The sequence below is a fragment of the Erinaceus europaeus genome, chromosome 6, assembly GCF_950295315.1.
Source record: "Erinaceus europaeus chromosome 6, mEriEur2.1, whole genome shotgun sequence".
In the NCBI taxonomy this organism is placed as follows: Eukaryota; Metazoa; Chordata; class Mammalia; order Eulipotyphla; family Erinaceidae; genus Erinaceus; species Erinaceus europaeus.
In genome coordinates, this window is record NC_080167.1 from 22,766,520 (window position 1) to 22,780,130 (window position 13,611).

At 42.8% G+C, this 13,611-nt stretch overlaps 1 protein-coding gene, 1 long non-coding RNA gene and 3 gene segments (V, D, J or C); 4 read left to right on the top strand and 1 right to left on the bottom strand.

The window, feature by feature from the left end:
- LOC132539108 (uncharacterized) overlaps positions 1-12,061 on the bottom strand; it is a 51,338-nt gene extending 39,277 nt beyond the window's left edge. For both annotated transcript variants that reach the window (XR_009550418.1, XR_009550417.1), the window contains exon 1: positions 11,903-12,061. This is a non-coding gene — a long non-coding RNA (uncharacterized LOC132539108). The remainder of the gene's footprint in view (positions 1-11,902) is intronic.
- The window catches only part of LOC103118610 (immunoglobulin lambda variable 8-61-like), a 583,882-nt gene that overhangs the window by 471,738 nt on the left and 98,533 nt on the right, over positions 1-13,611 (top strand).
- Positions 1-13,611, top strand: part of LOC103118591 (immunoglobulin lambda-1 light chain-like) — a 397,547-nt gene that overhangs the window by 280,304 nt on the left and 103,632 nt on the right.
- LOC103118563 (immunoglobulin lambda-1 light chain-like) overlaps positions 1-13,611 on the top strand; it is a 350,334-nt gene that overhangs the window by 222,820 nt on the left and 113,903 nt on the right. Inside the window, exons 1-2 of one of the 5 annotated variants that reach the window (XM_060193319.1) lie at positions 7,057-7,127; positions 7,285-7,566. The exons of the other annotated variants lie outside the window; for them this stretch is intronic. Of the exons in view, the coding sequence (XP_060049302.1) occupies positions 7,082-7,127; positions 7,285-7,566 (328 nt within the window). The 5' untranslated portion in view covers positions 7,057-7,081. Of the gene's footprint in view, positions 1-7,056; positions 7,128-7,284; positions 7,567-13,611 lie in introns of those variants that run through there. 5 annotated transcript variants of the gene reach the window in all.
- Positions 1-13,611, top strand: part of LOC132539107 (Ig lambda chain C region-like) — a 304,786-nt gene that overhangs the window by 182,425 nt on the left and 108,750 nt on the right.

Below are 13,611 nucleotides of genomic sequence, written 5' to 3' on the forward strand. Positions count from 1 at the left end.
AGTCGTTATGATTGGGCCCTCCTCAATCGCTATCGAACAGGCCATGGCCGGTGCGCCGCTATGCTCCACCACTGGGGAGCCAGAGATGACCCGAACTGCCCCTGCGGCTACAGACAGACTATGACCCACATAGTCAACGACTGCCACCCCTCCAGATTCAAAGGAGGTCTCGAAACTTTACATCAGGCTCAACCTGACGCTGTTGACTGGCTATGGAAGAAGGGCAAACGCTAGAAGAAGAAGAACTGGAACAGTTGGACCCACTTCATTCCCATGGTGTGGAAATGAACCCCCAGACCTATCTGGATTTTGCAAAGGGATATAGACAGGCAGGTTGAAAGGCCTGAAGCAGTGAAACAATTGCTATTAATACTAACTTATGAAAATGCCAATCAAGATTGCAAAAAATTTATGAAAAAAATAAAACATAAGCTAGTCAGAACATTGTAGAATATCTTATGGCCTGCCAAAAAATGTGGACACTGAGACATACAACATCCAGGTCCTGCAACAACACTCAATAACAGAACAATACAAAATTCTAAATGCCTTAAATGTAGAAAGATTGGACATAACAAAATAAAAAAACAACTTGACAGGAGTTTCACAGCTCCTTCCAAGGTCCCAGGAACTTGTTCAAAATGTTGTAAAAGAATTCAGTGGGGTAGGGGAGATAGCATAATTGTTATGCAAACAGACTCTCATGCCTGAGGCTCTCAGGTCCCAGGTTCAGTTCCCTTATACCACCATAAGCCAGAGCCGAGCAGTTCTTCTAGCGTTTGCCCTTCTTCCGTAGCCAGTCAACAGCGTCAGGTTGAGCCTGATGTAAAGTTTTGAGACAGTGCTCTGGTTTAAAAAAAATTCAATGGACAAATTAGTACAGAGTTAAAATTGATATTATGTGCAACTCCTTTTGAGAAACTCCCAAAGGAGCAAGAACTTCCTTGCCCCCAAACTTACAGAAGAACATGTTACAACTTCAGATTTTTGTGACCCTGGCAAGATTGAGGTCACCACCTCCAGACAGCCATAAACCCACAGAGAGGACACTGGATTAGATTTAAATGCTACCTCAGAACTAACATGACAAAAATGGATTAGCTCTATCTTGACCCACTAGAGAGTTTGGTTCTTCATAAAAATGACATTCAGGACTGATTTGGGGGTAAGTCCAGCCTTATGCTCCAGAAGTTATGAATCCTTCTAGGTTTAATAGACTCAGACTACACTGGAGAAATTAGGATTATGATAACATCAACCACTCCATTTGTTATATCTCCCGACTCAAAACTGTTCAGTTGGTCTTCTTTCTATCTTTGGTGACAGAGACAATAGAAACTCAAAGAGGAAATCAGGGAATTAGTAGCACAGATACCCAGGATATTGTGTGGACAATAGCCATACTGGAAGGAAAGCCCATGTTAAAGATACAAATTAAAGACATGTCTTTTGTTGGATTAATAGATATGGGAGCCTATGTCTCTAAGATTTCTCAAATGGACTGACCTCCAACATGGCCTCACTATGGGCAGGTGGTTTTTCAGTCTCATTTCAAAGGGGGCTGTAGAGAAGATTATCGGCAAAGAATCAGTAACACAAAAAGTTTGCACACTGTAGCTCCACCTATGTGCCTTAGTAGCAATCCATCTAAATTTTGTCTTCACATTGTTACACAAAAATATTTTCATTGCTCACCAAAGGTGAGTCATCACGCAGCCAATCTAACCTTCATAACTTCCATAAACCTAAGCCAAATAGGAACAGAAAACATTTTACCCTAAGTTCCACTATCCCTACATCTGAACAAATAAGTTCCTTTGACTCTGGTGACATTTTTTTTTTTTTGGCAGCCATGCCATATGCAATATAGCAAAATGCTTACCTTAAAAGTTAACTTCTCACAAGTGACTAATGAAAACATTAGTTAATAAGATAGTGGACTCTCTAGGCCTATGTGATACTCCATGCCAATAATTCTTGGAGTTCCTGATTTACAGACTTGTAGCAATTAGGACTAACTGTTCATCCTAGAGCAGTAAGCCATAGATAATACCATACAGTAAACACCACCGCCAACAGAATCATAGAATTAACTCATAATAACATCAACTCAGGCATCTTCTCTATCAGTCATCCCTATGTATTTTTGGCAGATAGTCAACTTGAGATTGCTCACATTAATGGACTTTCCATGGTTAATCATACAGAAAATACCATCTATAGTGCATGCTTACCTCACGTGCACATCACTACCCCAAATTTTACTTCCATTCCAGTCTTTGGAAGACTGGCAGAAACATGTCTCCCAGTTGACTTGACCATGTTAGCAACATCTGGACATGCTCTGCTGACTAATGCCCTTTAAAAATAATCAAACACAAAGGATTTATTTTTACTTTTGTAGTTTGTCTGGTATCTGCTATCACTGTTATCATCACTACCTCTGTGGCAGCTATATCCTTGACAGAGACAATGCAACTGGATAAGACAGCAGATCAAGTAGTTACTAATTTACATGTGTGGACCAGGGGGCGGCACACAGGTGGTGTTACAGTGCACAAGAACTCAGGTTTGAGCCCCTGGTCCACACATGTAGGGGAAAAGATTTTTGAGTGGTGAAGCAATTGCTGCAGATATCTCTCTCTTTCTCTTCTTCTTCATTATCTCCTTTCCCTCTCAATTACTGAATGTCTCTACCCAATAAGTAAATAAAAATCCAAGAAGGATGACAGAGGACCTAGTGGGGATTGGACTGTTACATGGAAAACTGGGAAATGTTATGTGTGTACAAACTATTGTATTTACTGTCAAATGTGAAACATTAATTCCACAATAAAGAAATTTAAAAAAATTAAAAAAATAAAAGACAGTAATTTAACAAAGAGCATGATAACACAAACTAGATCAAAATGTTTTTTCTTAGATTAAGTGCATTACAAGCAACTGTATAATGGATCGGAGGTAAGTAATAGTAAAGTATTGAAAGGAAACAGATTCAGTGTAGTTATTAATATCTTGCCACTTGTGTCACCCTGTTGCTGTATACTAACTCACAGCATAGCTAAGAAGAGATGAAACAAAGCATAGGCTGTGTTTTACATGATAACATGGAGGATGCAGTAGACTCTGTAACCTCCCTACTCGTATCCCAAATCCATGATATTCATGATGCTACAACTACTGACATATTGAGATGATCAGAAGAAAACTTTTGAAAGCTTAACTCTAGCACATGGTTTTTCCAGGCTGAATCACGAGATTAGGATTGCATTTGTATTTGGACTCCTTTTTTTTTTTTCTTTTGTTCCTCCTAGCCCTAGCCCTTGGAATGATATTACAGATGGCGAGACATCCTCAACAAGATCAGCTGGACACATGACTTGCAACAAATTTTCCTGTTACATCAGTTCAACAACAACAACAATAAAATGGGGGGGGGGGAAGCAGATATATGGAAGTAGGGACAAAAAATATGTAGAATTCATCCTGGATAAAAAAAAAAAATGAAATGCAGAACATTCTTTGCTGTCTCCAGACAGAAGACTTCCCAGACAGAAACAACAAGTGCTGGGCTAGTTTTCTTTCTTTTTTGCTTTTTATGGCCACCAGGCTTATTGCTGGGATTAAGTGCCAGCACTACAAATCCTGCCACTACTACTCCTGGAAGCCATTTCTTCCCCTTTTTCCCTTTTCTTTCTGATTTTTATTAGATAGGTTAGAGATAAACTGAGAGGGAATGAAATGGTAGGGAGAAGGAGAGAAAGAGAGACACCTGCAGATCTACTTCATGGTTCTTGAAGTGGACACCCTGCAGGTGGGGACAGTGCTTGAACCCAGCCTTGCATTTGGCCCTTGCTTTTAACTGGGTGTGCCACTGCCCAGACCCCTCCCCACCGGGTTAATTTTTTCATTCAGATTCTAGAGGTGAAGTTCACATGAGCTGATGGGTGTTTCTGAGTGATTATGAATTTCAGGTGAGGGCATGTAGACACTACCTAAATGACCTGTCTTCTATTTTAAGCTTGGAAATCCTCATTCTGTTGATCTAGACATACATGAAGGTGAATATTCAATGGGTGCTACAGGGGGCACTGTGGGAACAGTTTTGTTTCCTCAGAAGCTCAAGTGCAAAGCTCCATTAAAGACATGTTTACTGTAGAATCAACTCCCATATTGAAACCTACAGTTGCACCTTATTGTGAACTCAGAAAATTACCAGCATGACACTGTGAGCTGTGGGACTCACACAAGACTGTCACACACACACACACACACACACACACACACACACACACACACACACACACACACACACACACACACAATCTAGATTGGAAAACAGATCAACACTCAACGCTCTGCCCCTATTGAGCTGTAATACGAGAGAAAAGACAGGAGCTTGAAAAGGTCATGAAGACAGACAGCCTCAGGACAGAGCTCCTGGAAGCTACTCCTCCCATACACTGAGTCCCCAACATTTCTTTACAGGTTTGAGTCTCCCAGGCACCCAGGGGTCTCATCCCTCAGGATTTTCATCCTAACTCTTTCCTGAGAGACATCTGTTCAATCTCAGTGCATTCATGATCATCCTTTTGTTTTCTGTTCCAGGTTTCTAGGTCTTCTGTCATCCTTCTTGGATTTTTGTTTGTTTACTGAGTAGAGACATTCAGTAATTGAGAGGGAAAGAAGCTATAGAGAGGAAGAGAAAGAGAGAGATATCTGCAACAACTGCTTCACCACTCAAAAATCTTTCCCCCTACATGTGTGGACCAGGGGCTCAAACCTGAGTCCTTGTGCACTGTAACACCACCTGTGTGCCACCCCCTGGTCCACACATGTAAATTAGTAACTACTTGATCTGCAGTCTTATCCAGTTGCATTGTCTCTCTCGATGATACAGCTAGATCTAGCTCCCATCTTCACCTGCCTCCACTAGGTTACACAGGGCCTGAGTATCCCTATGAGATCACGGTCATGGGATGTGAATAATGAATGATGTAAAGAAATAGTATCACTTCATAGGTGTTCACACCTGTGACATCTGTTTGCTGATAGCCAAGTAAACATAAAACCAGAGTAAAAGTCTCTATGAAAAGAGTTTCCTGTTAAAGTCTCAGAAGAATGGGTGTCATGTAGTGTCACTGCCAAATTCAGGGAATCTCTTAGGCAGAGGAGCAGATGAGACAGTTCATAAGACTTGCTCTCAATTACTTTCCTGGTGTGCAAGATAATCTTAAACATAATTATAAATGGTGGGTTTTTTTTTTTTTTTTTGGTTCTAGAATTTTCTTTCAGCATAAAGCCTTTGGGATTCACACATTATGTCGTCAAGAGTTGATCCAGCTGTCCTTACTGGATGGAATTACATTGCAGGAAGAAGCACAGCTTGTTTATTCAGTCCAAAGAAAAACTGCATTTGTATTGTTTTCCCTTCTTTTCTTTGGCTCTTTCAAATAAAGCACCTATAGCATTTTCAAAGTATAAATGTAAATATTAAAATACCATTGTTTCTTTGGCTATTCTGTAGGTTTGTCTTTATGCTGGTCCTTTGTATTGTGTCATGGCTAATACTGATGCCCTTTGTTGTGTTATTTGCCATGTGTAGTCTTCTTCTAAATTCTCCTTTTTTGTCCTTTCCATCTTCATTTTATCTTCCTTTTTCTTTCTTATGTGATTTCCAGGGTCTCACCAGTTCTGATTGCCCTTTTCTTTAGTAGAAAGAAGGAAAGGGAAGGGGGCCAGGTTGTGGTGCATCTGGTTAGAGCACACATCACAGTGGTTACAGTGAGGAAAAGACTGGGGTTCAAACCCTTAGTCCCCATCTACAGAGGAAAGGCTTTGTGAATGATGAAGTAGGGCTGCAGGTATCTCTGTCTCTCTCTCTTCCTCTCCCCTCTCAGTTTCCCTCTGTCTTTTAAATAAATAAATAAATAAAATTTAAAAAGAAAGAAGAAAAGGAGGAAAGAGAGAAAGAAAGGAGGATAGAAAGAAATAGGAGAAAATAAAGGAAGAAAGAGAGAGAGAAAAGGCAGAACAGAAAGATACCAGAGTACCAAAGCTTCTCCTACTTTAGTGAGGACGAGGCTCAAACCTGCATGCCGATGGAGAAGGCATCTATCCAGGTGACCTATTCGGCAAACTCCATTTACCCATTTTCTAAATAAATTCTATTTAAGTTTCTCTAATAATTATTTTGAAATTTCCTATGATGGTTACACTCTTTTTAATCATTGAATGTGTGATTGCCATATATTTCTTGTCTGCCAGAGATTTATCAAACTTAGAAATTTCGTACAAAACAAAAAATTCATTTTCTTAAATTGAGCTTCTTAAATTGGGGACCTGAGTTGGCTGGTCAATGTGAAAACGTTTCTCCCAAAAGATTCTGGGGTTCTCTTCTAGTGGGATCAACATGTCATTCAAGCAGGCCTTTTGATATATTAAAAAGGAATTTAAAGTAAAAAAAAAAATTTTTTTTTTCCTTTAGAGATATGTTTCTTGTTTCCATGAAGTAATCTTGCCTCAGATCCTGACAATTCTCTTCTTTGAACTTTTCTAAGAGACAAACCAAACTGAAATCCTCTGAGAGGTACATGGCCACTTTTTTTTTTTTATGAATAAATACCTCTCTAAAACAGCATAAGCACTGTCTCCACAGTTCTGTCTTCATAGAATTTCCCTGTGTGCTCTCAACACAAGGAAGCATGATGAGGGGTCTCCCCACTTCCAGAACATATATTAAGAATACAGATGGATGGCTGTGTGTGTGTGTGTGTGTGTGTGTGTGTGTGTGTGTACACAAGATAGTGGCAAGGGCAAAAATAAAACTGTTTTACTTAATACCAAACTAAATATCTCATGTGCATCCCTTTGATAGTGATCATTGCCATGACAATCTGACTAGATCAGGGTTGTGTTATATGCAGTTCAACAGATAAACATTGAACAAAAGCAAAAAAGGAAACACATGTCAAGAAAAAAAAAGGAGGAAATAGATTTGCATGTCCAGAAAATAAGAGATGCCTTCAAGACCCATCCTCTAAACTGTAGCCTGAGAGCAAGATCCTGGGGTATCTTCACCATGGCCGGGACCCCTCTCCTGTTCATTCTCCTCACCCTCTGCACAGGTGCTGCCACTTAACCCTTTCCCCAGGGATGAGCTCCCAAAGAATCCTGGGAGCAACCTGACTTAAGCCTTCAGCTCAGTTCAGAGGCTGCTTCAGGAGTGTAGCAACTGGGAATTTGACCCTCATCCTCACACTCTTCTCTCCTCTTCTCTTGCAGGGCATGTGGCCTCCTCTAGTCTGACTCAGCCATCCTCCATGTCTGTGGCCTTGGGACAGACAGCCAAGATCAACTGCCAAGGAGTGAACTATTATGCTCACTGGTACCAGCAGAAGCCAGGCCAGGCCCCTGTGAATGTCATCTATGGTAACAGTAACCGACCTTCAGGTATCCCTAACCGGTTCTCAGGCTCCAAATCAGGAGGCACAGCCACCCTGACCATCACTGGGGTCCAGGCTGAAGATGAGGCTGACTATTACTGTCAAGATGCTAATGATCACAGTGACACAGGCAGATGGAGAAGTGAGACACAAACCCCTTTCCTTTCCGTTTTGTACTGTCCTGCAGGTCCAGGAAGACTGTGGCCACAGCAATGAACAGGTCTGGCCCAGTTCCCAGATCTGTGGTACCCAGTCTCTCCTCCTTCAGGCTAGTTCTGCATAGAGGCTACATAGAGGCTGCATAGAGACTGGCAGGGCCTCACAGCATCCAGTATGCTGATGTCTTTGTTAAAAACAATGTTAGGAAGTGCATCACCTGAAATGCAATTAAGGAGCCCTAAGAGCTAGGAATGATTTCACCAGAGATCTGGAGCTAAAGTGTTGACATCTCACACTTGGCGTGTCTGGACAGTCTGAAGTGAAACATGCCGAGGCTGCATTGATTAGGTTGAGATCAGCAGATACAGTATCAACTGGTATGGATCAAGAGAAGTGTGCCATGAGGTTCCACGACTGGGAGAAATACGGTTTTATAGAGAATGGGAGAGTTTCCTGCTGTCTTAGGGTTTACAAAGGCAATAGATTAGTTGTTATTAAAACCAAGTTATTTGGAAATTTGGTTGACTGATAATGCCATTGTTAAATTTTTCACATAAGACCTCACAATGATTTCTGTCATTCATTGCTATTTACATATAGCTATATGTTATTTAGTGATGCAACCAGTTGCTTCTGGTCTCCCTGGTCTAAGATTATAGGTGATTTAATATTTCAAAGAAAAATTCATTATTAGAAATGTATTAATGATTTAATCCCACTGTCAAAATTCAATCAGGTTATTAATTTGAAGCTTCAAATACTTAGATTGCAGGAATATATACTCAGAGCTGGGGTCCATGCAACAAAACATTTGAGACATTCAATCTATTTTCATATTGATTAAAAAGAGTGCAATAGTTTTCAGTGACTCAGTAAGTGTAGCAAGTAGAAAGACCTAAAAAAGATACCATAAAGTACTGAATCAAATAGTTTCTACTGAGACCTAAAGACCCTCCTCACATACTTCCTATTTCACTTCTCAATTACTGCAAGGCTAACCTTGTTAGACAAAGTAAGGACTACAAAAGCTGGATAAGGGCAAGTGTTGTAATTAAAAGGAAGTGACTTGGCCTGCTACAGCAGTGTGAAGGGATGCATTGGATCGACCTTCCCGTGGTGCATCTCGTGAGTACCCATTCATTGGGGAAACTGATGATCCTTCCTAGCCGACTGAATCCACATGGATCCCAGTCACTTTCAAAGCCAGCAACAAGCAGCTCCTGACAGCTTTCAAGCTGTTGGTCCTGCTCTTCGAGTCCTCCAACTTAATGTTGAGGGGCTGTCCTTTGCCAAACGCGTTCTTATTGGTCAATTGGCGATACAGCATCAGGCAGATGTTATCTGCCTACAAGAAACACATATAGCAGTCGATGAAGCTGCTCAATTCACCATCAGTGGATTCGATTTAATATGCTATAATCTCCGTCCTAAACACGGCCGAGCTATCTATGCCAAATCGTGTCTTGCGGACGTTTACCATATGGCCTCTTCAACCTTCTACGACTCCATTACTATTGGAACTATTCAGCATGTCAACGTATATAAGCCTCCCAGTGCCTCATGGGATAATGAGGTCCTGCCTAGCCCGAATCACCCAGCCGTTTACATTGGAGACTTTAATAGTCATCACCAAGACTGGGGATATTCCTCCACTCGTGCTGACGGCTCTATCTTAGCCGACTGGGCTTCAGCGAATGACCTCTCCCTATTATACGATCCCAAACAGGCAGGCTCTTTTCACAGTGCTAGATGGAATAAAGACTCGTCACCCGACCTGTGCTGGATTAGCACAGTCAACAGCCAAGCCTTTCCCGCTACGAGACAAGTTCTCAAGATCTTCCCGCACAGTCATCACCGCCCAGCTATCATCCACATTGGTCTCCAGCTCCCACTGACTCTGTGCTCGGAGAAACTAAGATGGAACTTTTGGAAAGCAAACTGGCGTCTGTTCAGTGATCTTACCAACAAATCTATTCCTGCAATTCCAATTAACTCTATCCCCTCTGAAGATTCCTACAGGTGCTTCCGCCAAGCCATCTCCCAAGCCATTCCTCGTGGGAGACGTGCTAACTATACGCCCTGTCTTGATGCTGAATGCGAGCAACTACTAAAGCAGTATGATGAGTCGGGCGACCCAGATGTGGCTGACCATCTCATTGCCTCCCTGGATGCAGCACGCCAAGCCCGCTGGCAACAACTCACAGAGAGTCTGAACTTCACCCACTCAAGTAGGAAGGCCTGGAAGCTTCTTCACAGACTGGGTGCCGGTAGCCAACCCCCTCCCGTCTCCCATCCTCCCATATCTCCAAATTCAGTGGCCAGTCACCTAACTCAAGTTGGCCGTGCTAAGATCGACCCAGTCTGGAAAAGAGAAATTTCCTATGAGTGGTCATCCCACTTCCGTTTATCTTGTCCATCTCCAAAACTCTCTCCCTTTACACTGTCTGAACTGGAAGACGCTTTGAAGAGGGCTAAACCGGGAACAGCTGCTGGCTATGATAACATCACCCCAGAACTCATTCTTAACCTGGGTCCCGCAGCAAAGAAGTAGCTCACTTCATTCCTGTCCCACATCTTGGAATCTGAGTCTATGCCCAAAGTTTGGCGTCATGCAAAGATTATAGCAGTTTTGAAACCAAAGAAAGACCCAACACTGGCCGCCAGCTATAGACCAATTTCTCTCCTCTCCCTGTGTTACAAACTCCTTGAGAGGCTGCTTCTGTCACGTATTTCTCCTCTTACAGAGAAATTCCTATCACCTGCTCAAGCTGGTTTCCGCCCAGGTACATCTACCTGCGAACAAGCCCTGGCCCTCTCAACTTACATTGAAAATGGATTCCAGAAGAATTTGAAGACGGGTGCTGTCTTTGTTGATCTCACAGCAGCCTATGACACGGTCTGCCACCATGGTCTCCTAGTCAAGATCTCAAGATGCCTGCCTCCATGGGTGGCCAACATTATATCGTTTCTTCTCCAAAACAGAAGATTCCAGGTGCATCTGGGTGACAAGTCTAGCAGATGGAGACTTGTCTCAAGTGGCCTCCCCCAGGGCTCTGTTCTGGATCCTACGCTATTTAATATTTACATCAATGACCTCCCAGAAACTTCTTCAAGGAAGTTCATCTACGCCGATGACATCTGCTGTGCAACTCAGGCATCCAAGTTCGACATCCTCGAGGAAACACTCACGAAAGACATGTCTCTGATATCTGATTACTGTAAAAAATGGCAACTAATCCCTAGCACTGCAAAAATGGTATCATCTGTTTTCCATCTACACCATGCCTCGGCCTCACGTGAGCTTAATGTGCAGCTTGGCGATACGAGAATCCTGCCAGTCTATCTTGGCATTAGTCTCGATCGCACTCTGTCATTTCACAAACATCTCATAAAAACTGCAGCAAAGGTGGGCGTGAGGAATAACATCATTGCAAGACTGGCCAGCTCCTCATGGGGCGCGAGCGCTTCCACACTACGATCATCATCTCTGGCATTATGCTATTCCACTGCAGAATACTGTGCCCCAGTATGGTTCCGTAGCCCCCATGTCCACTTGGTCAATTCCAAATTATGTTCCTCCATGAGGATAATTTCTGGAACCATCCATTCCACCCCGGTTCCATGGCTGCCAGTTCTTAGCAACATTGCCTCGCCAGATATTCGTCAGGATGCGGCATCATCTAAGTTCATTTCCCACGTCTACGCTCGACCGGACCTGCCAATATACGCGGATATCTTCGCCCACCCTGTCCAACGCTTGATGTCTCGTCACCCAATCTGGTCCCCTATGCCTACATTGAACTTCTCTGTTCCAGTCTCTTGGAAACAGAGTTGGCAGTCAGCTGAGGTAAAGAACAAACACCTCATCACAGACCCCTGCAAGCGTCAACCCGGCTTTGACCTAGCACGGGTTATGATTGGGCCCTCAATCGCTATTGAACAGGCCATGGCCGGTCCGCCGCTATGTTCCATCGCTGGGGAGCCAGAGACGACCCGAACTGCCCCTGCGGCTACAGACAGACTGTGACCCACATAGTCAATGACTGCCACCTCTCCAGATTCGAAGGAGGTCTTGAAAGTTTACATCAGGCTCAACTTGATGCTGTTGACTGGCTACGGAAGAAGAGCAAACGCTAGAAGAAGAAGCAGTGTGAAATGGACTCAACTGTTGGGTGGCTGGGAGTGGCTTTAGACAAAGTTTTATTAGGTTGGTACATGAGTACGGATATTAGTTACCACAAAATAAGAAGTTATAGGCAGGGGTAAATAAGACATTTCATAAGCCCAAAAATAGTTACCCAAAAGTTCAGCCCCATCTGTTCATATTGATCCAGTCAGCAATAGTCTGGCAGGCACTAGGAAGCCTCAGCTGGGGTCACTATGTCCCACAGAAGGTGCTGGGGAAATGAGGGGTAAGAATCATCCAGATCATGAAAAAGGTAACAACCAAGGCTCAAATTCACATGTGTCCAGGCCCTGGAAAGCCCACCATTCCTTTCTCTTGAATTCCATACCAGCCGCTCCCAGGTGCCGCCCTCCGCCCCAGCTCCAGTTACATTCCACACTCAGGCAAAGAAGGCCAGACTTCCAGCCACTAGCAAGTTATTTCAGTTTCCACCAGTCCATCAGCCCATGCTATGTCACAAAAATTTCCCATTTCTTATTATAAGGGTAGAAGAATAAACAAGTCTTCTGTGTTTCAAGGGTTTCCCCTGTAAGCCCTGACTTTATCCCTAAAAATGTGGTCACAGAAACTGGGTATCAGATAAGGTCCTGTTAGCCTGAAGACCTGTGGTCTGGTATCTGTGTCTAATCAAGAGACAGTCCTTCACTTAAGGAGGCCCAGAACAGAGACGCAACAAGGTGTCCGTGAATTCAGATGGTTCCTTGGTGGTGACTGTGGCATATCTAGAGTGTTGGACTGTTGTAATCCAGGCTTTAGCTTGTTGAGTTCTTATGAGGAGTTTGCAGACAAGAGAGGTTTAACTGCCAGCATGGGTCTAAACAGGACCTGTGAATGATAAACTAGAACAAACATAACCTATGCCTTAAATTAGTAATTTTATTGACTTCAATCACAAAGGCTAGACAAATCATGAGGCATCTACTGGAGAAGGAGTAGAGGCTCTGTGGAGAAAAGGAATGTTTAGCAGCTGTCTGATTAGAATTAAACAGTACAAAAATTAAACTATATAATGCTTTCTGTATTCTCCTTTTCATTTGAGAATTAGCCTTTTGATGGTACATTACAGTGTTCCGCAATTACTTAACTAACAGGATAATAAGGCATGCCAAATACATTTTAGAAGAGATGAGCCATAATCTAGAAACATATTCAGGGCCATTGCCAGTCTAATAAGGAATACCTTAGATGCAAAGGCAGAGAAAATGTTCATAAGCATGGATTTCTTTCTATGTGAGAGGTGGCATGTATAAAGCCTGTGACAGTGTCCACAGAGATAGGAATGAATTTCTACTTAGCAAACTGAGGGATGTGTGAAACACCCATTTGTCAGAATTAATGTTAAAAAGTCTTCTGAGAAAAACATCCATAAGGGGGGGGAGGGAGCAGTCAGGCCAGTCTAGGCATAAAAGAACAAAGGCTCATGCTATACCAGAGAAATATCTAATCATTTAACTAAGGATTAGCACCATGGTGAAAGAAGGAATGAGAATTAATAGCTAGTCAGTAAGCAGCAGAATACTAGGAAGATCACTGATAGTCTTTGTAACAGGGTAAGGGGAATATACTGTGCAGCTCAGATGCCATGGGTAAAATGACAAATTTTAAGTTGTCCTACACGATCAGTACCAATAATTCTAGAATGTGCTTCAAAACTAGAGAGGTTAACTAGAGCACAGTAGAAAAACATCAGTAAAACCTTTGGGGAGAGAACCCCAAATACTGGTTGCCGGGCTAGCGGGGAGGTACCTCTTCCTGGGCTTGTACTCTCTGGGTTGGAGAGAATTTGACCGGAGCCAGCCTGGACTGCTACTCACTCAGCGA